General features: G+C 54.3%; 12 protein-coding genes across 12 annotated transcripts; 5 read left to right on the top strand and 7 right to left on the bottom strand.

Annotated features, from left to right (window-relative positions):
• Positions 1–270: 270 nt before the first annotated feature.
• P170DRAFT_506141 (DUF3632 domain-containing protein) lies at positions 271–1,294 on the top strand (the record flags this gene model as incomplete). The annotated part of the gene is made up of 2 exons (XM_024854366.1): positions 271–431; positions 532–1,294. 2 exons carry the CDS (start codon positions 271–273, stop codon positions 1,292–1,294), a joined length of 924 nt encoding a protein of 307 aa, XP_024710875.1.
• Positions 1,295–1,867: 573 nt separating this feature from the next.
• P170DRAFT_345385 (uncharacterized protein) lies at positions 1,868–3,377 on the bottom strand (the record flags this gene model as incomplete). The annotated part of the gene is made up of 3 exons (XM_024843511.1): positions 1,868–2,059; positions 2,111–3,262; positions 3,318–3,377. The coding sequence occupies 3 exons, from the start codon at positions 3,375–3,377 to the stop codon at positions 1,868–1,870; spliced, it is 1,404 nt and encodes a 467-aa protein (XP_024710874.1).
• Positions 3,378–5,693: 2,316 nt separating this feature from the next.
• P170DRAFT_470982 (glutamine amidotransferase subunit DUG2) lies at positions 5,694–10,429 on the top strand (the record flags this gene model as incomplete). The annotated part of the gene is made up of 9 exons (XM_024852802.1): positions 5,694–5,921; positions 5,972–6,097; positions 6,156–6,287; positions 6,338–6,898; positions 6,958–7,144; positions 7,196–8,801; positions 9,463–9,573; positions 9,631–9,911; positions 9,999–10,429. 9 exons carry the CDS (start codon positions 5,694–5,696, stop codon positions 10,427–10,429), a joined length of 3,663 nt encoding a protein of 1,220 aa, XP_024710873.1.
• Positions 10,430–10,915: 486 nt separating this feature from the next.
• On the bottom strand, positions 10,916–12,433 carry P170DRAFT_433087 (NADH:flavin oxidoreductase/NADH oxidase). The gene is made up of 2 exons (XM_024848403.1): positions 12,145–12,433; positions 10,916–12,095 (listed from the first exon to the last, which is right to left on the bottom strand). The coding sequence occupies exons 1-2, from the start codon at positions 12,319–12,321 to the stop codon at positions 11,010–11,012; spliced, it is 1,263 nt and encodes a 420-aa protein (XP_024710872.1). The 5' UTR covers positions 12,322–12,433; the 3' UTR covers positions 10,916–11,009.
• Positions 12,434–12,878: 445 nt separating this feature from the next.
• P170DRAFT_506137 (cytochrome P450) lies at positions 12,879–15,192 on the top strand. Its single transcript, XM_024854365.1, has 3 exons — positions 12,879–13,484; positions 13,559–13,834; positions 13,882–15,192. The coding sequence occupies exons 1-3, from the start codon at positions 13,308–13,310 to the stop codon at positions 15,028–15,030; spliced, it is 1,602 nt and encodes a 533-aa protein (XP_024710871.1). The 5' UTR covers positions 12,879–13,307; the 3' UTR covers positions 15,031–15,192.
• A 77-nt stretch (positions 15,193–15,269) lies between these two features.
• On the bottom strand, positions 15,270–17,189 carry P170DRAFT_470979 (isoaspartyl peptidase/L-asparaginase; the record flags this gene model as incomplete). Its single annotated transcript, XM_024852801.1, has 3 exons — positions 15,270–15,866; positions 15,941–16,934; positions 17,149–17,189. The coding sequence occupies 3 exons, from the start codon at positions 17,187–17,189 to the stop codon at positions 15,270–15,272; spliced, it is 1,632 nt and encodes a 543-aa protein (XP_024710870.1).
• On the bottom strand, positions 17,098–18,168 carry P170DRAFT_433085 (protein transporter TIM17). Its single transcript, XM_024848402.1, has 4 exons — positions 17,956–18,168; positions 17,692–17,890; positions 17,477–17,631; positions 17,098–17,425 (listed from the first exon to the last, which is right to left on the bottom strand). The coding sequence occupies exons 1-4, from the start codon at positions 18,022–18,024 to the stop codon at positions 17,384–17,386; spliced, it is 465 nt and encodes a 154-aa protein (XP_024710869.1). The 5' UTR covers positions 18,025–18,168; the 3' UTR covers positions 17,098–17,383.
• Positions 18,169–18,599: 431 nt separating this feature from the next.
• P170DRAFT_461403 (putative C6 transcription factor) lies at positions 18,600–21,434 on the bottom strand. The gene is made up of 4 exons (XM_024852034.1): positions 21,084–21,434; positions 20,462–20,987; positions 19,502–20,406; positions 18,600–19,449 (listed from the first exon to the last, which is right to left on the bottom strand). The coding sequence occupies exons 1-4, from the start codon at positions 21,301–21,303 to the stop codon at positions 18,710–18,712; spliced, it is 2,391 nt and encodes a 796-aa protein (XP_024710868.1). The 5' UTR covers positions 21,304–21,434; the 3' UTR covers positions 18,600–18,709.
• An 824-nt stretch (positions 21,435–22,258) lies between these two features.
• Positions 22,259–23,078, top strand: maiA (maleylacetoacetate isomerase MaiA). The gene has a single exon (XM_024848401.1). It carries the CDS (start codon positions 22,298–22,300, stop codon positions 22,979–22,981), a length of 684 nt encoding a protein of 227 aa, XP_024710867.1. The 5' UTR covers positions 22,259–22,297; the 3' UTR covers positions 22,982–23,078.
• On the bottom strand, positions 23,049–24,461 carry fahA (fumarylacetoacetate hydrolase FahA). Its single transcript, XM_024848400.1, has one exon. The coding sequence runs from the start codon at positions 24,413–24,415 to the stop codon at positions 23,120–23,122; it is 1,296 nt and encodes a 431-aa protein (XP_024710866.1). The 5' UTR covers positions 24,416–24,461; the 3' UTR covers positions 23,049–23,119.
• A 175-nt stretch (positions 24,462–24,636) lies between these two features.
• Positions 24,637–26,294, top strand: hmgA (putative homogentisate 1,2-dioxygenase (HmgA)). The gene is made up of 4 exons (XM_024845313.1): positions 24,637–24,810; positions 24,860–25,369; positions 25,419–26,063; positions 26,111–26,294. The coding sequence occupies exons 1-4, from the start codon at positions 24,743–24,745 to the stop codon at positions 26,229–26,231; spliced, it is 1,344 nt and encodes a 447-aa protein (XP_024710865.1). The 5' UTR covers positions 24,637–24,742; the 3' UTR covers positions 26,232–26,294.
• A 36-nt stretch (positions 26,295–26,330) lies between these two features.
• On the bottom strand, positions 26,331–27,459 carry hmgX. The gene has a single exon (XM_024848399.1). The coding sequence runs from the start codon at positions 27,359–27,361 to the stop codon at positions 26,585–26,587; it is 777 nt and encodes a 258-aa protein (XP_024710864.1). The 5' UTR covers positions 27,362–27,459; the 3' UTR covers positions 26,331–26,584.
• Positions 27,460–27,817: the final 358 nt, after the last annotated feature.

Here is a 27,817-nt window from a genome sequence, read left to right as displayed (position 1 = left end):
TAGGAAGGCGAAGGCACCAATGCCGCAAATCAGGCAATATATAATCGCTCAACATGTCGCAAAACAACAACCATCCTCCATCATCTACGATCAATCAATCCTCTCTGCCTTCATCTGCCCTCATCTGCCTTCGATAAGTGTCAGCCCAAAGGATACAGCAGAACTCCCCTTCCTCTCCGAGACTTACCTTGACTCCGTTTACAATTCACTTGACGCTCGAATTTCGCCCTCTGAATACCATCTCCTGCATAGAACGCAGATACCACCAAAATGTCTACAAGCAGCGACTCAGAACATGATTCGTGCGATGAACTTGATCAGAGAGATCCCGATGAGCTCTGGCAGGAAGCAATGGAGATTGATGAGAAGTACCGGACTCGATCAATCGCTTTCAAAGAGCTTGAAGCCTCGCTCCACAAACTCTGGCGAGGGTTCATTGATGTTGCCATGGCAGAAACCAAATTTTTACCTCCTTTCGAAGAGCTAGCCATACTGATACTACGGATCAGGGAATTGGGGGACAGTCACCAGGGTCAAAAAGATTGATGCCTCGCCCAAGGAACGAGAAGAGGCCATCCTTCCCAATGGACAACGTCTCTGGACCGACCTTCCTTATTTTGTTGACGACATCCATAACTTCTGGGAAAACGTAATGTTCGATAAATCAGTCCCGGAAACAAAGCACTTGAATCGGTGGTTAGCTACAATGTCTTGTGCTGGAATTTACACCGTCGAGTTGCTTCAGTGTAGCCTGCGGCTATTCAGCGGCGCGTTGGAGGAGAAAAAAGTCCTTGAATTGATGGAGGACTCCTTTATCAAGCCTGATGGTCACGAGTACCCGGATGTTCTATCTGTTGAACAAATGCTTCCCCTGTGTGCAATCTGGATGAAGTACACCGGCAGCAAGCTCGCAATACTATCGGCAAATCCTCCTGGCCTCGACGAAAACGCCTGTATATCTCACCCACCAGGTCCTTTCGCACGCGAAGCCGGCATAACCGACAGTGGCCTCAGCATTGGAAGATGGCAATTCTGGAGAAAGGAATTTCAAAAATTCTCTCAGAAGAAGAAGTGGGAAACATTTTCTTCTCCGGCAAAAGATTGCGTGTTGTGGTGGGACCGGGCAAGTCGGAGAGCGGGTATTTTGTTGGATGAGGCCGAAGAAAGCATGGGAAGTGATGGGACAGACACTGAACAGCTCCGAAGAAACATGGAAGATATGTCAATTGGGACAAACTTTAGGGAAAGCGCTGGATCCAGTCCTGACATTGATATGGGTGTGACCGAAGAGTAGAGTGTAATCTTACTTGGGGGTTTATTTTGTAACTATTCAGTTGCTGAACCTTTTGTCCAACAAAAATTGAATATGGTTTTCACACTTTATTCATAGGCAATTATCGAATCAGTTACATTTGTAATTAATTCTATTCCATAAATCATTCCAGTATATTTTCGAGACAAATGCTTCTAAAAACAAAGCCCAATGTAACCATAGGCTTAATCGCTTATTCAAACAGGATATATAAAGATGAATAAGGATATCATTCCAACGCCACTATGCAAAGAGACTATCCATTCATTCAAATGACCACCAAGCAAGGGTGTAAGCCGAATGAAAAAAAAAAAAAAAAAACAGGTATAACCAGGTCGAAGATGCGAAAAGTGAAAAGAAAGAAAGGAAAATAAGAAAAGCAATCTCGCTAAGCCCATGGTGGGAATATCAAACATCCAATTCCGTTGCTGGTCGTAAAAATCAGAAAAGAGGACATTCTCTGGCGAGGCGTAAAAGCAGGCAAGGAAATGTACAAAAGCATATACAATGGTCATGTGGTCTGTCGTATAATCAATAAGCCATGTGGGTCGTAGGTTAAGCAGTAAACATGAGTCGCAGTCGACTTGATCGTTTCTTCTTCTCAGGTTTCACCTCTTTCTCGGAGTATCGTGATTCCGCCTTTGAGGGAGCTCTGGAGGGTGCCTTGGAAGGGGCCTTGGAGTGGGCTTTGGAAGGTGCCCTAGATGGCGCTTGGGATGGGGCCCTTGACGGAGCTTTGGAAGGTGCCTTCGATGCTCCTCCAAAGAAAGACTTGGCAGCGCCTCCCCCGGAGATAACGGATTCGGGCATAGGCTCCATCCTGGAGTAACGGGAGGTGCCACGAGGAGCTCGGGATCGACGGGAACGCCGTGAAGATGCCATGGAGACATCATCGTCGAACTTAAAGCGTGGGTCTCTCGTCATACGAGCCGTCGTCACATCGATGCCGGACATGGCGGCAGCCTTTGGCGTGATAAATTCACCGTCAACCGACGTGCCAACACTAAATGCCTCGGCATCTGCCACGCCACGCCGCCACATTTCGACGCTGCTCAGACATTCGGTGTTGATTTCCATCATGTCGTCCATGGGCTCCTGTGGTTCGGCACCCGGTGGAACCCCTGGAGGAGCACCCGGCGGAGCGCTCATCTCCTGGTTATTTCCACCCTGCATGTGTTTGATAATTTTGTATCCACCAAACATGACGATGGTCGCACTAAGGCCAACCCCGGCTGCTATCAAGAACTGGGGACTGGCAAGTAGGGCAAATACAGAAGGCGCCGCCGCCTTAAAAGCAGAGAGTGCGGCGGGGGCCATTTTGGTGGCCAAGTTGCTGATCTCCGCCAAGGTGAGCGCAACGGCTGCCATGGCGTCCGGATTCTTCTGAAGGTGGGCAATTGTGTTTGTCGCAGTGTGATGCACGCAGTTGGCTTCTTCCAGAAGCCATTGCGCCCGACCAACCAGACCATTCAATTCCGGGTCATCGATCTTTTGCAGCTGGCCGTCCTGTGCGGCGGATGGCTGGCGCTCTAGTGCAGAGGGATGGAAGTCGCCGTATGCTAAGTCCATATCCACTTGGGCATCCGACCGAGAGCGACCGGTCATTGGCCGGCCCTGGGGCTCGCGGAGCGCAATCTCGTGGTGGGTGTGGCGGCGAACCATGTCTGTTGGACGTTGATGGGATGAGTGAGGGCGCGAGGCCACGGAGTGCAGGTCTTGTTCGTATTCAGAGCCCTCATAGTGATGACGATGATGGCTACGGCCGGAATGATGTCGCGAACGACTCCTGCGTGAGGAGGCGACCGAGGGCGAGTCTTCGATAGTATAGGTTTGCAGTCCTCTTAAAGCTTCCTGCTCGGCGATTCTGGCGTTACGTTCCGACTGGAACTGGGCTTTGCGTTCCCGGTATGCATTTTTGGCGTGATTAAAGACACCAAACAGTTGTTTACTCTGTTAAGGATCAGAATCGGTTCTATCATCGGAGTAATGGGCATTCGTCACGCACCGTGCTGACAACTTTGCCGGACTTGTCAATCACGGCAATCGTCTCACCGAATGGAGGCATGATGGTTAAGGGGTCGTATGCTAAAGCGTATGCTGATTCGGGGAGTGGACAATTGCAGCCAACTCTCGCAACCGATTTGCCGGTCGATAAGACGAGCCAAACGACATCAAAATTCCGGAGTCGTGATCAAAGGGAAGGAGAAAAAAAGGGATCGCCCTTTAAAGATCCGCAAAAAGCTCCGGACGAGCGGTGTAGGGGAGCGGGCCAGTGTATAATTATCGCGACTAAATCCCGGCGGGTGGAGACAACTGGCCCGTTCTTCCAGAATTTGATCTGTTGGATTGGGGTCTAGAACAGGAGTTCACCAAGATAGAAAAGGGGTTATCGGGAGTCGGGTCCTCTAGTTTAAAAGTGTAAAAATCTGAAGTATGAGGAGGCAAATTTTATAGACAAAAAACTGATGCCTTCTGGGGTGACTTTTGGGTTCAGCTGTGTACGGAGGGAGCTTGGATTATGATAAAGCGGCGAATCGCCTGCAGCTGAGCAGCCAACGCGAGATGACGACACGGCCACGCTGCAAATACACCGAGAGGCAGCGAAAGAAAATGCAGGACGGGGAAATAGAATGGGGATCAGGAGAGAAAACAAAGTGAGGGGGCTGGGGAATTAAAAAACAACCAAATGGAGAGAGGTGAGGAGACCGATGATTCAGGCGCCTAAAATGGGCACGAAGCAGCGAACAGGATATGGGTCCGCTTAGGACCGTTTGGACTGGTTGGGTGCCGGTGATGCTGAGAAACAAGGCAGCAGGATGTGTCAAATCGCCCCTGGAAAAAGGAATGTGAATGGTTGCAGCACGAACAGGCGATCCGTGGGGACTGCATTTGCTGTCACGGCGCTATCCCACCGCATTATTGGTGGTCGGGGGGGGGGGGGAGTTGGGTAGAGATGAAGGAGGGGGGGAGACAAAGGCCAATGGTACCTGATGAGGCGGATGACACTGCAGAGATTGAATTTCCAGGGGAGGGGGCATTTGATTCACGGGCATTGGATGGAATAATATCGTGACCACAATAGTTTGATACGGCCAGCGCGATAAATAAGATAATATCGGAAGGAATTGTGCAGGGAACCGTCTTGGAGGTGGAGCTGGACGAGTGGGCAACTCCGGCGGAAGCGATTCGAAGGAATGGCGGTGATGTCACGCTCCCTGATTGGCGGACACGGCCACCGCCACTGTGGCTTGCGTGTGAATTGGGGGAAAGTGGAGCCACCGTCCACGGGTCAGCCTTACCGTACCATACCTTCTGTACAATTAAACATTGACAATATGACGGCACATTCATCCGCCAGCTGTCCGCCCCCCTTTGCTCCTGACTTATCTATCTGTCTTGCCCTGACAATGCTGGGACATCGGATCGTCGGCGCTTCTCTCCTGCGAAAAAAGCACTTTACTCCAGAGTACACCCGTTACTCCGATCGCTGCTTCCACGCATCGTCTGGCCGCAGATAACCAGCAGTAGTAGCCAGCAGCGGCATGCAGAGTCATCCCGAGGTGCAATGAAATCTCAGGCTGCCTGCAGATCGAGTTCTTTATCTAACCCCAAGCCCAACCTACGTAGCAAAGCCCTTGTGTCCCCTTAGACATATATACGGCGTCCACCGTCATGAGTCTCGGTCTTCTTCCAACGACGCCGTTCCCCCTCGCTTTTCAGTGAGCATATTGAAGCATCATGATGTCTCCCTGCAAGAATGATGCTCTGATAGCACGTCTGCTCTGGGAACCCAGGTCAGTCCTTGCCACTTCTTCCAGCTGTCGTCTAGTGATTCGGCTCGTATTTCGTCCGAGACGAGACGCCTTCCAAAAAGCCTAATGGAAGTATCTGTTCCGCCTCTCGACCCCTATGGACTAACACCTCCGAAAGACCCTCCGATAAAACCCTCGGTGCATCAAGCTACTGCCGGCAGGGGTGCCGTGAACAAGGGACACGAGGTGAGTCGAGCGTCATCGCATCTCCTGAGCCTTTCCGGATTGGGCGGGGTCCGGGTGCACCGCCACAGGTGCCATCACCGCCATCGAAATCACGACATTCGACCAGTCATCATTTCTTTCTGTCATCTCTCGCTCTGCCCACCGCAAATTCAGCGACGTCGGCCGTCCTGGTTTCAGGGTGATGTGCTTTGTGTATTTCCTTTGATCCTGTACCCCTATTATTTTCTTTTCTATACATTTTTTTAGACTCCGTTGTCTGGTCTGCGTCGGAAAAGGTGTTGCACTACTGTCACGTGAACAAAGACCGTTGAATCATCTTTTTTGCTTTATATAATCCCAACGCCAAATAAGGACATATAGGCTAAGACTCTAGCCGGCTCATTATGCCGGCGATGGATCCTACAGTACTTGTCGAGTCGGATAGTACCTCGGAAATCGATGAACAGACCAAAACCTGGGAAACCTCACATTCCGCGCACGAGGACCCCACTCACCCCGAATCGCCAGTAGAGTGCGGTATTGGCCATCGTGTCCAGGCCAGTCGATCGGTTCTGGCACTGGTCATCGACAATGAGTGTGTTTTCGCGGGTCTGCAAGGAGGAGACATTGTCGTACGTGTATCCTGTTCGCGCAGGGGAACCGACTGACTCATCCGTGATAGGCTTGGTCTCTCGAGACGTATGATCTAGTCCTGTCGGTCCACGCGCATCAGGAGAGTGTGCTGGACCTGTATCTGTCGGAGGACGGGGACTTGCTCTTTTCGAGTGGCGGAGACTCGGTTATTAATGTATCTCCGACTTCTAATCCCTAGTTACTCATATCCGTAGGATTGACCGATATCGCAGGTTTGGTCGACCAGAACATTTGATCGACTGTACTCGATCCATACACACCATGATGTGGGCGATATATTCGCCGTCGCCTACTCGTCTAGCTTGAACACGATCTATTGTGGTGGACAAAACACCAGCATTCAGGTACGTTGTCAACTCCATCTTCCGAGGCGGTTGTTCTCACAATATTTCAGTGGTGTGGTATTTCCCAGGTAGATGCGGCTACAACGCAGTTGTCTACCGCGCAACTGTCGAAGCGTACACATAGGTTCTTTGATTCACGCGGCCCCGATGGTTCTCGTGCTCCAAGGCCCGAGCCAGGGTCCGATGGAGTCCGCCCGATCACTGAAGGTGGCCAGGTGCTTACCTTCAAGCGCGATCACCACAAGCTATTCTCACACCACGGTTATGTGTATACTATGCTTCTAGTTCGAGGATTGATCGAGTCGGCACCGAACGAAGAGGTGCTCTTGACCGGTGCTGGCGATGGCGTTGTCAAATTGTGGCGCTTAGAACAAGACAAAGCCAATGCCGTCCCTTCTCAGATGGCGAAACTACAAAACGGCGACCCAGTTCTCTCTATCGCCGTGGATGGGTCTTTCCTTTACTGTGGTCTTGCTGGAGGTGCCTTGAACATCTGGAATCTAGATTCTCACCAGCTGGTGAAGCGTATTACTCGGCATACGGGTGACCTGTGGGCTGTTGATATCATTCATGGTGTCGCAGTCTGTGGTGATTCTAACGGAGTCGTAAAGGTACAGCATTGAACCTGTGTGGATGTAGCGTTTGACAGGCACTGACTTCTCTTGACCAGAAATTCAATTCTCGATTTGAAGAGGTCGGTAGTTGGGCGGCCCATGAAGGTACGATGCTGGCGTCTGCCGCCGGGCAGTACAAAGACCGGCTTATCTATGCGACGGGAGGCAACGATAACACCGTCGGTATCTGGGACGTGACCGAGGTTTCCCTGAGCCAGGGCGAATTGCCTCGGATCAACAACGGTACGGTCGCAGAGCTTCTATCACCTAAACTTTACTAACGGACATGTCAAGATGAAATGGTGAACTGCCTTGCAAAGTTTGTTGGCTTCAAAACTGTGTCGGCTAGTCCGAAATTCTCCGGTGAATGCAATCAAGGTGCAGCCTTTCTGCGACGGCACTGCATCTATTTGGGAGCCAAGACCAAGCTTTTAACTACTGGAGAGGACACGAACCCGATCGTGCATGCGCGGTTCAATGCGACATCTCCTAATAAGGTCGACAAAACGATCTTATTTTACGGACACTACGATGTCGTCGGGGCCGATGCCAATCGAGCCAAGTGGAAGACCGAGCCATTCCAGCTGACCTCGATGGATGGGTTCTTGTATGGTCGAGGTGTCTCAGATAACAAGGGCCCTATCCTGGCAGCCCTTTATGCAGCTGCCGAGCTTGCCCGACAGAAGGCGCTCCCTTGTGATGTTGTGTTCCTCATCGAAGGTGAAGAGGAATCTGGATCCCAAGGATTCCACGAGACAGTTCGGGCACACAAAGCTCAAATCGGCCCGGTAGACTGGATTCTACTGGCGAACAGTTACTGGCTGGATGATTTCAATCCTTGTCTAACGTACGGCCTGCGTGGCGTTGTTCATGCCAACTTGATTGTCTCCAGTGACCATCCAGATCTCCACAGTGGTATTGACGGAAGTGCTTTGCTGGATGAGCCATTGAAGGATCTTACCCTGCTTATGAGCACTCTGGTTGGGCCCAGAGGACGCATCAATATACCTGGCGTCCAGGATCCGGTTCTGCCTCTCACGGAAGCAGAAAAACAGCGCTACGCCGACATTGCGCAAATTCTATTGCAGCGACATCCAGAAATTGCAGACCGCGAGGCCCTAATTAATTCCCTCATGCATCGTTGGCGGGAGCCCTCACTCACGATTCACTCAATCGAAGTGCCGGGAAATAATAAGAGCACGACGACTACCATCTCTCGGAAGGCGAAGGCTAGTCTATCAGTGCGACTGGTTCCAAATCAAGAAGCGGACGACATAGCTGCCAAGTTGACCATATATGCGCAGGAGCAGTATGATCTCTTAGGGTCGCAGAACGACCTGACCGTTGAGATCACAGGCAAATCCGATCCCTGGCTCGGTGATCCGGATAACGAGATGTTCGAGACCCTTGACGAAGCCATTACGGCTGCCTGGACACCGGACCAGCAGAATCAAAAGCATCAATACCCTCCCATCCAGAGGAACTCACAAGAACGGGCGACCGCGTCCAAAGAATCCAGTCTTGCAGTCAAAAGGAAGGACTCATCCGACAGCCTGGCCTCTCACATCGACCGTATCATCATGTCGACTACTACGTCCTCCGCCGGGAAAAAGTCGTCCCGGCAACAGTCATCCTTGAGTAGGACGGTCCCAACCTCGTCCACGTTGACCAACAAATCGGGCGCCATCTCCTCGAGTGACTCCACGCGCGAGACCTCCCCGACAACTCGCACCGAGGCGCCCATCAACTCTACGGCCGAGCCCGTATCCGGTCCATCAGGCGTGCGTCCCATCTATATCCGAGAGGGCGGATCCATCCCTACGATTCGGTTCCTCGAGAAGGAATTCTCCGCCCCGGCAGCCAATCTACCGTGCGGACAAGCCAGTGACAACGCGCACTTGTATAATGAACGGTTACGTGTGGAGAACCTATACAAAAGCCGGGAAATTTTTAGCTATGTCTTTTCTAAACTTCCGGGTAAAGTTCGTGGGGCGTGATGGAGCGACGTGGCGTGGCGTTTGGAGTCTAGTGAGTTGACTGGCGGTTCGATTGGGCGTATATTGTAGACTGAATGAACAGACTTGACTTGAAAAGGTTGTTGCAATGCAAGGGACGAAATGTATGATTGCGTAAGTGTGTTTGTGTAGACCAATCGCATTAGAAATAAACGATGTTCCTGATGCTCTACATGCCTGTCGGCGTAGAGAGATGGTCTGACATTAACCTTGTCAGAAACCGGTTTCCAATCCCTAAAAACCCTAACTCTGGACTTGCTCATGTCAAGTTGCGACATCTGTCATGCATCTTTCTGTATTAGTATGCATTAAGCAAGGGGACTTGTTAGAGCCTATTAATAGTCGTCCACCATTAAGGAGGACTTAAAGACCAGAGAGGGTTTTCTATATACATCCACAACCCTCCCCAAGACATCGCCGAGCACAAGATCAATCATGGGAGAAACAGCCGAATCAGCGTACATCTTGGATCGAAATCCAATTGAATCAGAACGGTCTGTTCATCTGAGTCCTTGATAATACACTGACTAACCAAGAGCAACATAGACTCAATCGCCAGCAGGAGTTTTTCACCAACCTACTCAACAACGACCTCATCCATCCCTCTATCCCCAGGCACTCGTTAAATACGATCGCAGACGTCGCAACTGGAACCGGGTACATACATACTCACTTTCCGAGAGCAAAGCGAAACACCTAACAGAAAGAAACCAGGCTATGGCTCACTTCTCTCCCCAAGTATCTCCGCTCCATCGACAATCACAACCGATCCACACGCACTCTACACGGCTTCGATATCTCTGCCGACCAGTTTCCCTCTTCTACTAAGACTACCGATCCGGGCTATGAAGTCCAGTTCCTGGTCCATGATATCAGGGACCGGTTTCCCGAGTCCTATCGAGGGAGGTACGATCTCGTAAACGTGGGCCATTTGATCGCGGCCCTTCGCGAAGAAGAGTATGCGGTTGCGGTGAGAAATCTGTTCGAGATTTTAAGTATGTTTCTTCTTCTATCTCTCATTGCTGCCACTCATTCCCATCCCCCTCCCACTTTACGAAGAAAGCCACGCTTACCACCCCCAGAACCAAACGGCCATCTCCAATGGACCGAGTCAAAAGCCTCAACCATCGGCACCATCCAACTCCCTACTCTCGAGGTTAAATCAATTCCAGGCGTAGACGAACTCTTCGACGAATCCATGTCCCGCGTGGGTTTCTCTCTGAGTCCTGCACACACAGTCCAGCAGTTCGCAATGGAGATGGGATTTGCGCGGGTCGAGAGATATACGTATTCTATCTCTGAGAGAGCGGATCTACGTGCTCAAGCGAGAGATTGGCATGGGACGATCTGGAGAACGGTGGTACCGCGTGCGCTGGTGCAGGTCGGGCGGGCTGGGAGTATGCAAGAGGCGCGGGAGATGGCGAAGCAGTGGATGAAGGAGATAGAGCGCGAGTATGGAGTGTTTTGGCCGACGGTGGATATGCAGGTTGTTGTTGCGAGGAAGGGGGAGTAGGGGTGTTTTTCGAGTGGATAGGATAGCTTTTTGGTTACTGATACAATTGGAAATTCTGCAGTGTTAGTATCCGGATACTTCATATGACTCTTCATGCGAGTGGAGTTTACCCCTGATTAATAGAAACAGAGACAGGGATCCATCCCCCTGCTACCGGATGCACTGGGGTTACGTAGTCATACTCCGCCACAACTTCCAGCTTACACCTCCGTCTTCTCCCTCCATCCCTCAATGGACACTCATCAACACCACAATGTGCCTACAACAAGTCCTAATCAATATCGCACTTCTCAGAAAAAGACTTCATTTATCTACTCATACTCTTCGCATCTAGGGAATTCTGATCCGCAAGCCTTGATGACTCCACGGTGATTTGACGCAGGCTCTGGATGGCCCATCGCCATGCCTTTTCCCCATCAGAGACGCTGTGTGAATTGACGGATCTAAGACACTCTGGCTAGATGATAGAAATGGTTGATTTTATGAATTCCCGATGATATTGATGATTCTTTCTGTTTATCGCGCCATATCAGACAACTCTAACCAACAAAGATGTCTAGGAATTCTAGTATATACAGCTCTAGATCTTTTCTTGTCTCTTCTTCAAGAAAGGCCCACCACCCCGTCGTGAGAAAGCCCAGCGAATCTGGTTGGCCATGGAAATCTCCACGTTGAGCTCCTCGGCAAAAGTCCATACCAGAGACGGGTTCTTCTGGAAACCACGACCCACAAGAACAAAGTCCAATCCCTCCTTCTCGAGCAACGAGTTGGCCAAGTGACCCGAGTCGATCGTGCCGACGGCACCCACCAACAGCTTATCGCCAACTGCCTTCTTCACGGCGACGGAGAACGGTGCCTGGAAGCCCGATCCTGGAATGATCTTCTGGGCAACGTTGGTGCCACCGCTGCTGATATCCAACAGATCGATGTTTCCGCTCTCTGCTAGGGCCTGCGCAAACTTGATCGTGTCTTCGAGTCGCCAGCTAGGCTGCGAGGGCTGGACCTCTTCTAGCCAGTCCGTCGCCGAGACGCGGAGGAACACGGGCATGTCTTTGGGGACAGTCTCGCGGGTGAGCTTCGCGACCTCCATGCTCAGTCTGATCCGATTCTCAAAGCTGCCTCCGTATTCGTCGGTCCTCGTGTTCGACGTCGGCGACAAGAACGACATCATCAAGTACCCATGGGCATTGTGGATTTCGACGAAATCGGCGCCCGCGCGGACAGCCCGTTTCACCGCTGCCACCCACGAGCGCTTGAACTCCTCGATATCCTCCTTCGTCATCTCCGTGGGGATGGGGTAGCGGTCGCTAAACGGCACGCCACTGGGCCCCTTGACCTGGTCCGTCCAGCCGCCGGTTTTATTGGAGGCGGCTTCCGTGAAAGAGAGCCACGGAGCCACGGTACTCGCTTTGCGGCCGGCGTGGGCGATTTGCACGCCGATGAGCTGGTTCTGGCTGTGCACAAACTCAATCACCCGCCTCATGGGCTCGATCTGCGAGTCCTTCCACAGTCCCGTGTCCTGGGGCGAGATCCGACCCTCCGGCTGGACGGCGGTGGCTTCGATCATCAGGAAACCGGGACCACGCTGGGCAATTCCACCCAGATGGGCCATATGCCAGGGCGTCATGTGGCCATCCTCGGCGGAGTATTGGCACAGGGGAGAAAGCTGAAAAGCCTGTTAGAGCCGTCGTGAGATACCCTTGGGTGTTACTTACTCCCAAACGGTTGTGGAAAGTCAATCCTCTGACCGAGAGGGGTTGGAACAGCTTCGGGATCGGGGCACCATCGGATTGAGGGTTTGCGGCGGTCCCTGCGGGCGGATCTTGGGCAGGAGTGAAGTAAGAGATGCCGGGGGCGGGCTTAATTTCAACGTCGGAGAACTGGGGAGCCATGATTGATTGGTGCTGATGAGCGTGTGGTGAATTGACTCGAAGGGAGGACAGGAGAAGCATTGAAATTGCGGTGGAATGCCGGGTCCAGTGGATGATGTCATGACCGTCTCTGCTTAGAAATCGGCTGCCGAGGCCGAGTTTATCTTATCGCGTATCTTATCGGGGATTCCAGGGGTCCTGGCGACGGATTCATGGTCTGGAGGAACCGTGGATGGGTGAAATAGGGTTCAGGTGACATTTGACATTTGATATTGGATAGGATAAACAATGAGATATGTCAAATGATGAGTGGAGTAAATGCTGCATGGTCAGACTGAAACTGTAGGTGAAGGGGATGAGTGCTGACAGTCCAACACCAGAATGTACACCCCGAAAAGTCTGGCAAACGAGGGAATGCGCGATTCCCCGGACATTCGCAGTCCCGCCAAGCCGCTAGTCCCGATCGAGCCAACCTTGCGCGCCCTCACGTGCAGCCAATCAGCGGCGACGTGTTGGCATCGACCGGAATCCTTCCCCCGTTTCATCCTTCATCCTGTCATAATGTCGCAGCCTCCAAGCCACGTTGGATCGAACAGTTGGTATCGTATGGTGCCTTCGGGCTCTCGGGACCGCGGCCACGATCTCTTCAGAGTCCGGACTCATCGATCATTGATCAATATGATCAATACCATGAAACGCGATGAAAGATCACGCCAAGTGGAGCCGCCCCTAGTTCAGCTGCCGTGCAGTATCTCGAGTAGCGTGTCGGAGCTCGAAGATCTTGTAAGCCTTTGCACACCGTGCACGAGCTGTGGGTGTTGTCGGCCAGATATCTCCCCGAGCACGATTCTGGATCCTATATAAAGCGCTGTGGATGACCCTGTTTTATCATCTACCCATTCTATACTCCCTGGCCGCGATAGAAGCGATATTTCGCTCTTCACAATAAGAGATTTTCACGTTACACTGTCCTCTTGTCTGCTTGATTTGCGAAATCCTCAAGCATCATGGCTGGCCCCCCTTGGTCCACAGTCTATGTCGGGATCGCGGCCTACACGATCACTCGGTCGACCGTGGGCATGTTTTTTCTCCTATCCTTCGTCGCAACCGTGGCCAAGATCGTCTACAAGTTGACCTTGTATCCTGCTTATTTTTCTTCTGTGGGCCACATCCCATCCCCGTCGGTAAGCCAGTATTTCTTTTTGTGTGCCCATCACAGCATTTGGGTTGAATATATTCGAGTCCTAACCATGCGTAGCGCCGATCATGGCTCACGGGAAACTCAAAGTCCTTTTTCATTGAGTCGCCGTTCGAGGAGATGCGCGAATGGATCACCTCCATCCCCAATAATGGCCTGATTCGCTATTACATCGCCGGAAACCTGGAGCGTGTGCTCCTGACCAGTCCCAAGTCATTGAGCGAGCTGCTGGCGCACAAGGTGTACGAGTTCCCGAAGCCCGATATCATTCGCGCCAGTCTGGCTCGTGTCACTGGTGAGCACGGCTTGCTCTTGGTTGAGGGCGATGAACATAAGGTAGGATCAACCGTGTCTCGATACTGAATCATATTGACATTGATTAGCAACAAAGAAAGAACCTCATGCCGGCTTTCGCATACCGACACATCAAGGAAATCTACCCCATCTTCTGGACCAAAAGCGCCGAGATGGTCAAATGCATTGAAGACGACTTGAAGAACCGCGCCGACCCAACAGACAACATCGTCTGCATCGGCACCTGGGCCAGCCGAGCCACGCTGGACATCATCGGAGTCGCCGGGATGGACCACGACTTCGATGCCCTCCGGAACCCCAACAACGAGCTCCAGCGGCAGTACCAAACGATCATGTCCGACCCTCCCCTCGGAATGAAAGTGCTGTACGTCTTCGCCATGATGATGGGCAACCCCGGCTGGGTCACCAAGCTCCCCCTCAAGCGCAACGAAGACATCATGAACGCGTCCGAGGTCATCCGCAGCGTCGCACGGCAAATGATCCGCGAGAAGCACCAAAAGCTCAACACCGACACCACCGGCGTCGACATCCTCTCCGTCGCCCTCCAAAGCGGCTCCTTCACCGAAGACGAGCTCATCGACCAAATGATGACCTTCCTGGGCGCCGGCCACGAAACCACCTCCACCGCCCTGCAATGGGCCATCTACGCCCTCTGCAAACACCCCGACGTCCAGGCCCGTCTCCGCGACGAAGTCCGCTCCAACCTCCCCTCCATCTCCACCGACCATCCGGCCCCCTTGTCCGCCACCACCCTCGATGCCCTCCCCTACCTCAGCGCCGTCTGCAATGAGATCCTGCGCTTCCACCCCTCCGTGCCCTCCACCGTGCGCATCGCCAGCCGCGACACCACCCTCGTCAACACCCCCATCCCCAAGGGCACGCTCTTCCTCATCGCCGCCGCCGTCATCAACCACAACAAGGAGCTCTGGGGCCCCGACGCCGACCAGTTCAACCCCGAGCGCTGGCTGGGGCCCGGCCGCGCCAACACCGGCGGCGCCGCGAACAACTACGCCTACCTGACTTTCCTGCACGGCCCGCGCAGCTGCATCGGTCAGGGCTTCGCGAAGGCGGAGCTGGCGTGCCTCGTAGCGTCCCTGGTTGGTCGGTTTGAGATGGTGCTGGCGCATCCGGAGAAGAAGCTGGAGGTGAGACAGAGCGCGACGGTCTGTCCGAAGGATGGGGTGTTGGTGAAAATGAATGTTTTGGAGGGGTGGTAGTCTGCTATTTCTTTTATTTTCTGTCTTTCTTGATTTCTTTCTTTCTTTTTCTTTTTTTCAAAACATTTTTATATATAACTACAGTTCCGAAGTAGGTCCGATGAAAGCGACAAACTTTTCTTTCTATCCTCTGTCCCTTGAACGTGCAAGTATAGTATAGACCAATCTGAATATAAAACCCACTCCTCCCTTACCTTCCTCACTTCTATCCTCCAGAATCCCCCATAAACCAAAAAAATCTAATAATAACTCTCCTTAAACACCATCACCACCTCCCTATCTTCCTCCCCCTCCCCCGGGTTCCCATCCTCCATCCAAGCCCTCCACATCCCCCCACAATTAAAATCACACACCACCCGCCCCCGAATCACAATGCCGCTCACCTCCCAATCCGCCATAAACGGCGTCATCTGATAATCATCCACCTCGATCCCGATCAGCCCGCCCTCGCCCTCTCCGCTCCCCCACCGATCTCCCGCTGACTGCTGCAACTCGCCGCCGGGCCCCGCCACGGCAGTCACAGCCTTCGAGAGCGGCATCTCGCGCGCGAAGCGCGTCATAGCGCAGGCGGTACGCGCGGCACAGGTGCGCAGGAAGGAGTCACCGTTGCCGGTGCCCGAGACGGCGAGGGCTTTGGTTTCCAGGTAGCAGAGGGGGGAAGTTTCAACGGGGCGGTAGAGGGAGTCGCAGGAGTCGGTTTCGGGTTCTTTTTCATCGTCGACGGGTGGGTGTGGACGCTCTGGTTTTGGCTTTCGCATCGGGTAGATGTCGAGATTGTTGTATTTATATATGGGGCTTTCTTGGGGTCGGGGTATATCCGCCATGTTTCGTCGTTTCTAGATGATGAGGATCGAGATCGACGACCACGACGCAGAAACGAAGGTAAACAGCCCGTCCAGGTCGACGGTACGCGTGCGTCATCCTTGGCAAGTGATGAGCTACTACTCGACGCTGAGAGGTAATAAGACAGCGGAGGAGGCGCAGGCCGCATCATCGCCGTTCTGCCAAAGCTTTCGGCCCAGAACCCGGCCCCCAGCGTCGGCGTGTCGCCTACTCGACCTGGCAGTTTGTTCGTCATGCCGCCGGTGCTGGTCGCCACGGCGAGGTTGCCGTATTGGTCGAGACAGACGCAGCCGACGGTTCCCTGGGGGAGGGAGTTCAGGTCTAGATCTAGGTCTGGGTCTGGGCCTGGGCCGGGGTATGGGGGCGGCGGGTGATGATCGGCCGTCTGGGCGAGTTTCCGGATATGCTCGTCCCACCGTCGCTGAGTCCAGAAGTACTCGTCCGGCTCGAACTCGAGACCCCACTGTCTGGCGAGGTCTTCGACGTAGGGCGCGGAGAGCTGTGCGTGCATGCTTCCTCCGTCTCCATCTGCATCTTTATCAAGACCGTTCCGCAGGAGAACTTCCCTCGCGAGCTGAATCGGGTGTCGCACGTTCTTGAGCCCGATGACGCCGACACCTCGTTTGATAGTTCCCGGGTGGATGTTTGATGGATTGCCGGGTTGACCGGGATCATGGCGAATTGCAGTCGAGTATGGCTCGGGACAAGAATATTTCTCGGGGAAGTCGGGATCGGGAACGGCGGTGTTCATAGACGTGACCATCACCGAAGCCTCCATTTCGATGGTCCCGGCGGAGGTGAACACGCTGCCGCGGGCACAGTTGAACAGCTCGTCGTCTTCGAGGAGGGAGACGGCGTGGACGGCAGCGTCGAGGGCTGAGGAGCCGGATTCGAGGAGCTGGCGGGTGGAGCGGAGGTAGGCGAGAAGAGAGGCGTGGTATTGATCGTAGAGGTGGGGAGGGATGGCGGATCGCGAGAGGGCGCCGGCGCCGCCGTGGATGATCAGGGTGGGTTGTATTTCATTTTGACAAATGGAAGATAGTTGATGGTGATTGCTGTGACTGTGAGAGATGACTTGGTGATGGTGAAGGTTAGTGTGAAGACAAGAGGGGTAGACTTTATAGGCAGAGAGCAGTCACGGGCCAAAACAAGCCACAGCAGATCAAGTTCTCTCAAATCTAAATAACTTGGATGAATTATTCCTGTTAGCAAGTTAATGTACAAGACCAGCCGGCACTTCCGCTTTTTTTTTGTCGTCTCCGGTCACAAAAAAACATGGGATGCAAAGGCTGAACAATCCAATCGCCATAAAACATGCTCCACAATAAGTAATAAAATAGGGTAAGATAGAAAAAAGAAAAGAAGTCGAGAGCTGATAGAAGCACAATTCAACGCAACCTCTATACTGAAGCCCAAATGACCCACCCAACACCTGAGAAGAGAGACGTGATAATAATATAGCATATACGGACACAGCGACAGGATATCATAAGATGGTCGTCGACGGAGTTTAGGCGACGGCCTTTTCGGGAGAGGGAGGGGGAGGAGGGAGCTGCATTGGTGTTAGTTTCATTCAGCTCATGACCGTCAGAAGTAATCTCACCTCTAGTTTCGTGTTGTCGGCCATCATTCTCTGGAAGCCGATACCGACACCCTCAATGACACCCAGGAACACAGCACACATGATGGCCGAGTTCCGAGCAGCCCTGACACCACCACGGACAGCCAAGGAACCACCAGTGAAGAAACCAGCGATGACTGTCATCGTCAGTACGATACCCTCTCAGCGTTGACAGGACCGAGACAAAATCCACATACTAGCATTGTAAGGGTCCTCCTTCTTCCGGATTCCCTTGATCGCGCAGTCGAAAGTCGAGAACAGACCACCCCATACACCGAAGTTACCACCGAGGACGGGCGCGCGGGCCTTGATGGCTGTGAGGGCACCTATCCGTCGCTCGCCGTAGGGGCTGTTTCGGAAACCTTTGACACCGTGCCAGACGGCACCACCGATCGCCTAAACAACGAGCTCGTCAGTACTGCAGCGCGGCGGGATGGGACTAGGGACCAGGGCGAACATACACCCATACAGAAAGCACCACCGAAGTCGCTCAGGGCAACCCAGGGACAGGGATCTCTGGAGTGATCCATTGTGATTGTGAAGAGAGACGGGAGATGACGAGGGACCGAGAGAGGAGCGTAATCCGGAGCGGCAATCCAATGAACGCGGAATGACAGGGATCACGTCAAACAGAAGGGCGTCTTTTACAGAGACACACGGGGAGTGTCGAGCGCAGGTGCTGATGGGGGAAGGTCGTTGTCCGAGTCGAGGCGAGATCAAAGGTTCGGCGATGAAGAAGTTCCGTCAATCTTTTTCTGTCGCCCCCGAAAACGTGACCTGACATCACGTGCCGATAAGGCGCCAAGGCCTCGATTTTTCCCCGGTTTTCTTTCGAGTGGCGAAAATGCGTCGCCTTTCTTCCCCGGTCGATGCTTCCTCATCTCCCCGATCCCTGTCGTCTATATTTATCTGATCGCAGAGTTTTCTCGACTACGGCATAATTATCCCGCGTCAGTCGCAATCGGTCGCCTAGAATTGCCGACTCCACGATCTCGTAGCTATCTATTCTACACCCGCAGGAAAACTTCATACTTCTGAGAATCCGAATCAATTCATCAAAGCTTATCGATGCGGGGAGACAGTCTCCAACTGACGCCATAAAAGAACTAGCAGACATTTCTCATTATTCATAGCCAATCAGACCATCAGACTACAAGCTAACATCATAATTATCATTACAATCAACAAGTAAAGCGCCCAGACCAACAAACCCGCTCAAGAGGGCAAATTCCAAATAAAATTCAAAGCTCCACCTTCATATGCAGGGAACTGTCCGCCACTGCTGATGCCAAACGGCGCCATGGACGGATCAAATGGCAAGGAAAGCCAATCGTCGGCCGCAATATCGTTCAGCGACGGCACCAGGCCCACCGCCGATATGTTCTGCGACTCGTCCATGACGGGCGTCTCGAGGTCGGGGTTGGGGAGGACGCCCGTGGAGGATCGCCGCTTGCCGTGGCTCGTTTTTGGGTTTTTGCTCTTGGAGGAGGCCAGTAGGTTGCGCCGGAGACGCGCCACATGGAGCTCCAGTAGGGTGGCGTAGCGGGTACTCAGATGGATGTCGTCCAATGCGTTCGAGCGCAGCGCCTGGCAGCATTGTTCGAGACAGTCGAGAGATTCGCGCAGTTTGGCCTGTCGCGTCCCCAGGCTGAGGGCTTTCATGAGGAAGATGGAGGAGCTGGTGATGCGCAGGAAGATGCGCACGGGAGAGAAGCGCAGCACTTCCATCCGGGAGAGCTGGTTGACTTTGTGTAGGATCTGGCAGCATCCTTCGATAACTTCCTGGATGTATTCGTAGTCGATGGGGTCGATGTTCGTGGCGCGCACCTCGTCGGCGTTGGGGTCGCTGTCGGCGAGGACGCGCTCGACCACCGCCTGCATGCCGACGGAGTGGGTGTAGACGCGCACGAAGTGATACTCGATAAAGAGGATGTCGTAGAACTGCTCGCTGAGCACTGCTGGGGTTAGTGACGTGCTTCATTACCCACGGTAGGAAGCCGAACTTACAGTGAGGTTGAAGGTGGGTATCTTTCCATTTCGTAAGTAGAGGCCGGAAATGGTCCAGCAGATCGATATACCGTCCGGTGTGCAGCTGCTGTCGGGCAAACGAGACCGTAGGGAAGAACATGTCCGTCACCGATTTCGCCAGCTTCGTCAGATCCATCCACGAGTCCATAAACGCCAGCCATTCGTCTCCGGGCTGGCTGACATCGCGCCGTGCTTGTCGGCCTAGGACTGCGTGATTCAAGCTCTGCGGCATGAGTGAAACACAACCTATACGCCACGCCAGCTGATTGATATAGACATAGAGTAATCGTTGGACGCGTGATCTACGCAGCGTAATCTGCTCCGTGGATATAGCCCCTTCGTAGCCCGAGAAGTAGCTCCATTTCTTATCATCCAGCTCGAAGATCCCCAGCTCGTGCGCCAACGAGAGGGCCGAGCCTAGCAGCATCCACGACATCTGATCCGACCGCCGCGCAGGCTCGATCATATCCTCCAGCCATCGGTTGGTGGACGATTCGTCCGGTTCCTTCGGCTCGGGGGCTGCATATGCCAGGTCAAAGTCCCAGCCATCACTTTCCGGCGGGAAATGCAGAGACCGCGGATGCCATTCGGATATCAACAAGAGCGCCTCGATCGTTCCGATAGTCCTGGTCTTTGGCTGCAGAGATCTCTCCTGGCCGAAGGTCAGTCGCATCACGAGCTGCTGACAATGCTGCCACAGTCGATGGTGAATGAAGAAATTTCGCGATTCTCCGCCGGCGCCAGGCAGCAGATGGTATCGCGACGAGATCATGAGAATCGTACAACACAGCACGGGGTCCCGGGTGACGAGCCAGCGATGATTTCGATGATCGGAGTAGAAATCGGTCAAGATGGGCGACAGGGGGGACATGTTCTTGAAGAAACTAGATCACAACACAATCAGCTCTCCATACCCACCCGAACGTAAGTCTCACTCACAGATCAATAAAAGTGACGGCCTCTCTCGACGTAAACCACCCCATTCGCACAAACCGACACGTCTCCCACACAGCAAGTACGTCTTTAGACGCATACGACAGGTCCACCGGGCGGACCGCCTTCGCCAGCGCCTCCGGAGAAATAGCATTCAAGTCCCTGGACGCATTGCTCTGCCTCGTCCGATGGGACCGATCCCGCGCATTACGCGACTGCATGTCCGACTCGATCATATCATTCTCACGACTATGCACGGCGGCCGCCTCGAAGAGGATATTCAGCGCATCATTCCCACTCGACACGACGGTGCGCATCATGGAATTCGCGAAGGAATTGGACTGCTCAGGGGGATCTGGGCGCTGTAAAATACCCACGTCCTCATCCTCGTCGACCTCGTCGGGCGCCTCGCCATCCCCATCCTCTACGGTCGAATCGCGCGTCCGGGCATGGTACGATGCATCCCCGTCATGCGCATAACTACTGGACAGCCTGCGCCGGGACCTGGGGCCATCGTCCGAGGTCCCTGTATCTATACGACAGAAATATCAGCGAGCCGATCGCACACAAAGCACTAGAGGTCCAACTGGAAGAGCTATATGACTAGAACAAAAAGAGCAACTCGTACCTCGCCTCTTGCGCCTCTCCCACGCCCTCTTCTCACTAAACACACACGGCCGCTGCTCCCTGCGACACTTCGCGCAGGGCGGGCCCAGCGAGACACCGTCCGGGCCGGTGCCCAGATCGCACTTGGCCTTGCGCTGGCGACAGGCGAGACAGGCCTTGTAGGTGCGCTGGTAGGTTCGGTCGGGGGCATCTCCGGGGCGGGAGTGTCTCCTGATTTCCATTCTCACGCATCACTGGGGGTGGGGCCAATCAGGAAGCGGATAATGTGGGAAGGTGGGATTGCAGCACTTCAGTCAATGAGAGTCGAGAGATCGAGATCTTACAGCTGGGGCCGGCGATGCGACCAGATGCAAGCACCGGGGCAGAGGGTGTTTTGTGCGGATGAAATTGAAGACGCGGCAAAATAGCCGGCAGTTGCCGAAGGGCGGCGGGGAAACATCCGGTGGTTTTTCGGGTATTTGGCTGGGTTGAGGGTTAAGGGGTTACACTCGCATGCAGATTGATTGATTGATACAGGGTAGATTAATTTATTAATTATGCTAGTAATGAAATAAGTTCTACTTCGTAAGGTCTGGATCTAGAGGACGTGGAAAGAAACGATGACAGCAACTGCATGTCGCCCGTGTCCCTCACATCGCATGCTGCAGAGTCCATGCAGCAAATGCTTCTCGAAAACGCTCCCATTGGGCTCTCCTACACCACCTTGACTTCTCCGTCTGTCTAAAACACTTCGACCCCCTACATACATACATACATGCCTATGATGTCATCGGGTTCTCCTCTCGCGGAACCCTCGCAGCCAATGCCGCCCGTCAAACCCACGCACAGATTGCAACTAGCACAAGACCATACTAGTCAAGACCATCATTAGTCAAGACTAGGAATCCATGAAGAGAACCAGCTTTTTCCATGGCACATCCTGATCGCCATCCCTGGACGGCGTAACCTTCGGAAAGTCGCGGAAATCCTCGCGCTCGGTCGGGTATTGAGGCGACGGAACGGTTCCGCGGACAATCCGGGGAAAGGCTTGGGTTATACGAAGAGGAATTGAATTATCCATGGCTTGTACAAGAGCATGTGAGAGGTTCTTTTGCAGGTTATTCGCTGGGGTGGAAGCGGGGTGTATTTATATTCTCATTCGTAGTGACCACAGTTAACCGCAACCTCAACCTATACCCATACTATACCTATCTACATACTACACCTACATACAAAATGACCTCAATCACCCTCTACACGTACTTCCGCTCCTCCTGCTCCGCCCGTCTGCGCATCGCCCTGGCACTCAAAAACCTCCCCTACGCCGCCATCCCCATCAACCTCCTCAAAGACGAGCAGCACTCGGCTCAAAACACCATCAACCCGTCCGCGACGGTGCCCACGCTCATCATCTCGTCCTCCAGCCCCAACTCCACCACCAACAACACCGAAGTCACAATCACCCAATCCCTCGCCGCCCTCGAATACCTTGAAGAAGCCTTCCCAGCCACCCCATCCCTCCTCCCACCCGTTACCGACCCCTCTACCCGCGCCCTCGTCCGCACCCTCTCGCACATCATCGCCTGCGACGTCCAGCCCGTCACGAACCTGCGGATTCTCAAGCGCGTGGCGCCGTTCGGGGTCGATCGCGCGGCGTGGTCGAAGGAGCTGATCGAGGACGGGTTCCGGGCGTATGAGGCACTTGCGGTGGGTGCGGCGGGGAAGTTCAGCGTTGGGGATGCGATCACGATGGCGGACGTGTGTTTGATTCCGGCGGTTTGGGGGGCTCAGAGGGTGGGGGTTGATTTGGGGATGTATCCCACTATTGAGAGGGTGGCGAGGAATTTGGAGGAGGTCGAGGCTGTGAAGGTCGGGCATTGGAGGACGCAGGAGGATACGCCGGAGGAGTTTAGGGTTTAGTTTGTTAATGTTATTGTTCGGTTCTGGGGATGGTTGGGGATTAAATGGGAATGAAATGGTTCAATCTATTCGTACTCGTCGTACAGTTGACAACTCAATACACTATTTTGGAATCAAGAATGAACTACAATATCTCAACTAAAAGCTCAACTTCACAGCCGGCAGAATCGTCCCCGTACAGTCTCCAAACCCAACATAGCTGCCCTCCGCACCCGCCTTCCCCCTCAGCACAATCGTATCTCCATCCTCCAGGAAGAGGCGCTCCGACCCATCCGCCAGCTTGATCGGACTCTTCCCATTCGTCTGCTCCAGCAAACTGCCCTGCGTCTTCGGCTCCGTGCCCGAGATCGTGCCGCTACCCAGCAAGTCGCCGGGGTTCATGTTACACCCGGTGATGGTGTGGTGCGCCAGCATCTGCGGGAACGAGTAGAGCAGGTTCTTCGCATTGGACTGCGAGATGAGGGTGGGCTGGCCGCCGGCGTTCGTGATCTCCACCTCCAGCGGGATGTCGTAGACGTTGGCGGCCTTCTTCTCCTGCAGATAGGGGAGGAGAGAGTCGCGGTCTCCGGGCTCGAGGCCCGCGGAGCGGAACGGCTCCAGGGCGTCCAGCAGCACCACCCAGGGGGTGATGGTGGTGGCGAAGTTCTTGGCGTTGAACGGGCCCAGCGGCACGTATTCCCATGCTTGGATGTCGCGGGCGGACCAGTCGTTCATGAGCACGAGGCCGAAGATGTGGTCTTCTGCTTCGGTGACGGGGACGGGATGACCCAAGTTGTTGGGACGGGAGACGAACGCGGCCAGCTCGAGCTCGATGTCGAGCTTCTTGCAGGGCGAGAAGGTCGGGACTTTGGGGTCGGCCGTCGGGTTGGTGAGGATCTGGCCGTTGGGGCGGTTGATGGGCGTGCCGGAGGTGACGACGGAGGAGGCCCGGCTGTGGTATGCGACGGGCAGATGCTTGTAGTTGGGCTGCAGGGCGTTGTCGGGTCCCCGGAAGAGCACGCCCACGTTGTATGCGTGGTTCAGACCCGCGTAGAAATCGGTGTAGTCGCCGATCTGCATGGGGACGTGGTTGGTCACGTCGCTCAAGGGGAGCAGAGCGTCTTTCTGCAGAGCGCCATTGTCTTTGAGGATCTGAGGGAGGGGCGTGTCTGCGCGGAAGACGCTCTGGATGTACTCGCGCACTTGACGATGCACGGGGCGGCCCAGCGCCGCGAAGGCGTTCAGAGTCGGCTGCGAGAAGACACTGAGATGGGACTGGATGGCCGGGAGCTGCGAAAAGCCCCCGGAGGCTGCGAAGACACTGAGGTTCAAGGCATGGTCTCCGATGGCGATGGCGGCCACTCGCGACGGGGTGTTGGCGGAGGAGATGATGCCAAAGGGGATGTTGGCCAAGGAGAAGGGCGAGTTCTTGGGGATTGCGAACCAGGAAGCCATGACGAAAGAAGATGAGGAAGTTGAATGAGAGAGTAAAACTACCAGGATAACTGGTTGAACAAGAGAATACTTGTAGGACAATTGACTTCCCCTCATGGCGACAGTCGCGGAACAGTCCCGCCTCCGCTTATCGCCGGCTGTCGTCAATTCCGCGCTCTCCGCCGGTTGCGCCACGGAAGATGCAGGGCGACGCTCTCTTCAGCTGCAATTCCCGCGACCTCCGTGGCTTCGTGACTGATGGCGTCGTCGTTTATAACGAGCACGAGCTCTCTCGGTCCCTCTCGATCCCATCCAACAGACACAAAGACCCCTTGAGAATCAGACATCATGCCCGTCACCGAATTCTCCCACCCAGATCCCTACACCTACCAGAACGGCTTCGACTCGTACCATGAGTATGTCTCAGACCCTCCCAGCATATCCCTGCTCAAGCTAATTCCGCAGGTCCGAAGCCATCGCCGGAGCTCTCCCCGTGGGGCACAACTCGCCCCAGAAAGTCCCGCTAGGCCTCTACGCTGAGAAGCTGTCCGGCACGGCCTTCACAGCCCCCAGACACGAAAACAGACAGACCTGGGTCTATCGCATCATCCCTGCGGCCTCTCACGAGAAGTTCGTCGCCGAGGAATCCGACTCTTACCACACGCGCATGACCACCGAGACACACAAGCTGCACCACATCCCCAACCAGCTGCGATGGAACCCATTCGACCTGGACGAGAAGGTCGACTGGGTGCACGGGCTCCATCTCGTCGCGGGAGCAGGCGACCCGACCCTGAAGCAGGGGTTGGGCATCCTCCTGTATGCCGCCGGGAAAGATATGGGCAAGGAGGCGTTCTACTCGGCGGACGGCGACTTCCTGATCGTGCCGCAGCACGGAGTCCTGGACATCCAGACCGAACTGGGCCGACTGGTAGTCCGTCCGAATGAAATCTGCGTGATTCCCCGGGGGGTCCGGTATGCAATCCCTCCCTTGAGCCATCACACACAGCTAACCAATCCCCAGATACCGGGTGACTCTACCCGCAGGCCCCGTACGAGGCTACATCTGCGAGCTCTACCAGGGCCACTACCAGCTGCCGGACCTCGGACCCATCGGATCCAACGGGCTCGCCAACGCGCGCGACTTCCAAGCCCCCGTGGCCTCATTCGAAGACGACGAGACCGAGCACCGCCTGTACAGCAAATTCGCCAACACACTCTTCTCGGCACGCCAGAGCCACAGCCCCTTCGACATCGTCGCCTGGCACGGCAACTACTACCCCTACAAGTACGACCTGGGGCGGTTCAACACCATCGGCTCGATCTCCTTCGACCATCCCGATCCCTCCATCTTCACCGTTCTCACGGGACCCTCTGACCACGTGGGTACCGCCATCGCCGACTTCGTGATCTTCCCGCCGCGGTGGCTCGTCGCGGAGAAGACCTTCCGTCCGCCGTGGTACCACCGCAACACGATGTCCGAGTTCATGGGCCTGATCACGGGCAACTACGATGCGAAGACGGGTGGCGGGTTCCAGCCGGCGGGAGCGAGCTTGCATAATGTGATGAGTGCGCATGGGCCGGACGCGGATGCGTTCGAGGGCGCCAGCAATGCCGAGCTGAAGCCGCAGAAGGTGGGCGATGGGAGTATGGCGTTTATGTTTGAGAGGTGAGTAAATCCGCTGCATTGTATGGGTGTCTGACTAACTGGAACAGTTCGTTGATGGTGGGCGTGTCGGAATGGGGACTCAAGACTTGTCAGAAGGTGCAGGAGGAGTATAATGATCATAGCTGGAGGCCGTTGAAGCGGCATTTCCAGAATCCGAACAAGGCTTAATGTATAGTTATTAATATCAGTGATGCGATTTACTTTATCTAAAATGAGACATTTTCTGGTTTGCTGTTGTTTGAATAATAGTCCATTGGTACTATACTCTACACGAATGCTTACATTATGTCCTCCATCGACACATTTGTCACCCCTGCTGGTATCCATGCATTAGATCAAGTACCATAAACGAAACACCATCTACCACTCTAACCCATCATCCGCACCCAAAGAAACATACTGTATATTCGACAAAACGATGCGACGCTAACATCTAGCAAATTAAGTAAGTAGGTAAGCCAATCCAGCCCTGAAAAATCCACATCCCCTACCAGAAATCCAATCAAATAAGATGAATCGAATCACAACCCACCCCCCCTCATCTCCTCCCTCAACGCCTCCTTAACAATCGCCCCACACATCTTCGCATACGGATTCGTCTGCACCGCCAACTGCTGCGCAACCTGATTCCCGAACCGTCCTCCCATGAAAAAATCCCGACTCGCCAGCTCCTCCAGCTGCTCGGCGTCCATGCCGGCAAGTTTAGCCGGTCCGCCAGTGCCTGACTCGTTGGGATTTGCGCGCCTCCACCGCGCCGCTTTCAGCAGGAGGTAGCCGCGGTGGGTGTGTGCGTCAGCGAGGAGACGGGCCTGGGTTGGGGAGACGGGGTCGGCGGGGGAGAGGGGCGTGGCGAGGGCGATTGCGCGCGAGAGGTCGTCGAAGAGGGTTGTGGTGGGGGTGGTGTTTTGGGGGGAGAAGAATGCGCTTTCGTTGTCGTCGTCTCCTTCGGGCTTGGACTGGTCGATGAGGGTGCGGAGGGCCTGGGCGCGATTGACGTGCGCGGATGGGTAGGTGGGATATTCGGCGATGAGGGCGTCGAGGGAGTGGATGGCTGCGTGGATGGTTTGGGGAGTGAGAGGGGTGGACGAGGAGGGTTGGAGGGTGCGGACGATGGAGAGCTCGCGCTGGCGCAGGGATTCGAGGGCCTCTGGGTCCAGGTTCAGGTGGGCTGGGTAGGCTGGGAGAGATGGGTCGATGGCGACGGCTGCTGAAGGGGAGGATTCGGCGTCAAAGAGAGCCTGGAGGACGGCGGAGTCGTTGGAGGTGAGATTGGGACGGGAGGGTTGGATGGTGGTCATTTTGAATTGTATCGTGGTTTGAAGGTGTGAATGAGCGGAGGGAATGCATTGAAGAAGATAAGATGATATAGGAGTGTAGAGTCGATACGAGGCAACGGGGCGAATGGCGATGGCGGATGTTGCAAATACCCGCGTCCAGCCGTTGTTTGCCTCAATATCCGCCCGGAACCGTCGCCCCAGTAGCTTCATCATTGTTATCTTCCGCCGGGTAGTTCGTGACTAGGGTTTCCATGGGTATGATGGAGATATCCGTGTCAGCGTCGGCCGAATTTATAATGCGTGGCTGTCACTCGTCATGTTCTACAATGGACAACCTAGATCCAGAAGCTATATATCTGCTCGATCTCTCGTCTCTTCTCTAACTTCTCCATTGAACTACTATCAGACACAATCAGATCATTCCCTCTCGGATATACCCCTGAATAAGTTTATCTTGCTTCTAGAAAGCCTTCACCT

This window comes from Aspergillus steynii (genome assembly GCF_002849105.1).
Source record: "Aspergillus steynii IBT 23096 chromosome Unknown P170scaffold_1, whole genome shotgun sequence".
NCBI classification, from domain to species: Eukaryota; Fungi; Ascomycota; class Eurotiomycetes; order Eurotiales; family Aspergillaceae; genus Aspergillus; species Aspergillus steynii.
Note: the sequence above shows the minus strand (reverse complement) of the source record. Positions and strands in the feature narration are given on the sequence as shown.

Coding starts and splice junctions, on each gene's coding strand:
- P170DRAFT_433087 (XM_024848403.1), bottom strand. CDS start 12,321: ATGGCTCCCCAGTTCTCCGACGTTGAAATTAAGCCCGCCCCCGGCATC. Junction 12,096..12,144: donor CTTTCCACAACCGTTTGGGA/GTAAGTAACACC, acceptor CAGGCTTTTCAG/CTTTCTCCCCTGTGCCAATA.
- P170DRAFT_506137 (XM_024854365.1), top strand. CDS start 13,308: ATGGCTGGCCCCCCTTGGTCCACAGTCTATGTCGGGATCGCGGCCTAC. Junction 13,485..13,558: donor GCCACATCCCATCCCCGTCG/GTAAGCCAGTAT, acceptor AACCATGCGTAG/CGCCGATCATGGCTCACGGG. Junction 13,835..13,881: donor TTGAGGGCGATGAACATAAG/GTAGGATCAACC, acceptor GACATTGATTAG/CAACAAAGAAAGAACCTCAT.
- P170DRAFT_433085 (XM_024848402.1), bottom strand. CDS start 18,024: ATGGATCACTCCAGAGATCCCTGTCCCTGGGTTGCCCTGAGCGACTTC. Junction 17,891..17,955: donor GTGGTGCTTTCTGTATGGGT/GTATGTTCGCCC, acceptor CTCGTTGTTTAG/GCGATCGGTGGTGCCGTCTG. Junction 17,632..17,691: donor GGAGGACCCTTACAATGCTA/GTATGTGGATTT, acceptor TGACGATGACAG/TCATCGCTGGTTTCTTCACT.
- P170DRAFT_461403 (XM_024852034.1), bottom strand. CDS start 21,303: ATGGAAATCAGGAGACACTCCCGCCCCGGAGATGCCCCCGACCGAACC. Junction 20,988..21,083: donor GGAGAGGCGCAAGAGGCGAG/GTACGAGTTGCT, acceptor TCTGTCGTATAG/ATACAGGGACCTCGGACGAT. Junction 20,407..20,461: donor GCCGTCACTTTTATTGATCT/GTGAGTGAGACT, acceptor GTTGTGATCTAG/TTTCTTCAAGAACATGTCCC.
- maiA (XM_024848401.1), top strand. CDS start 22,298: ATGACCTCAATCACCCTCTACACGTACTTCCGCTCCTCCTGCTCCGCC.
- fahA (XM_024848400.1), bottom strand. CDS start 24,415: ATGGCTTCCTGGTTCGCAATCCCCAAGAACTCGCCCTTCTCCTTGGCC.
- hmgA (XM_024845313.1), top strand. CDS start 24,743: ATGCCCGTCACCGAATTCTCCCACCCAGATCCCTACACCTACCAGAAC. Junction 24,811..24,859: donor GGCTTCGACTCGTACCATGA/GTATGTCTCAGA, acceptor CTAATTCCGCAG/GTCCGAAGCCATCGCCGGAG. Junction 26,064..26,110: donor ATGGCGTTTATGTTTGAGAG/GTGAGTAAATCC, acceptor TAACTGGAACAG/TTCGTTGATGGTGGGCGTGT.
- hmgX (XM_024848399.1), bottom strand. CDS start 27,361: ATGACCACCATCCAACCCTCCCGTCCCAATCTCACCTCCAACGACTCC.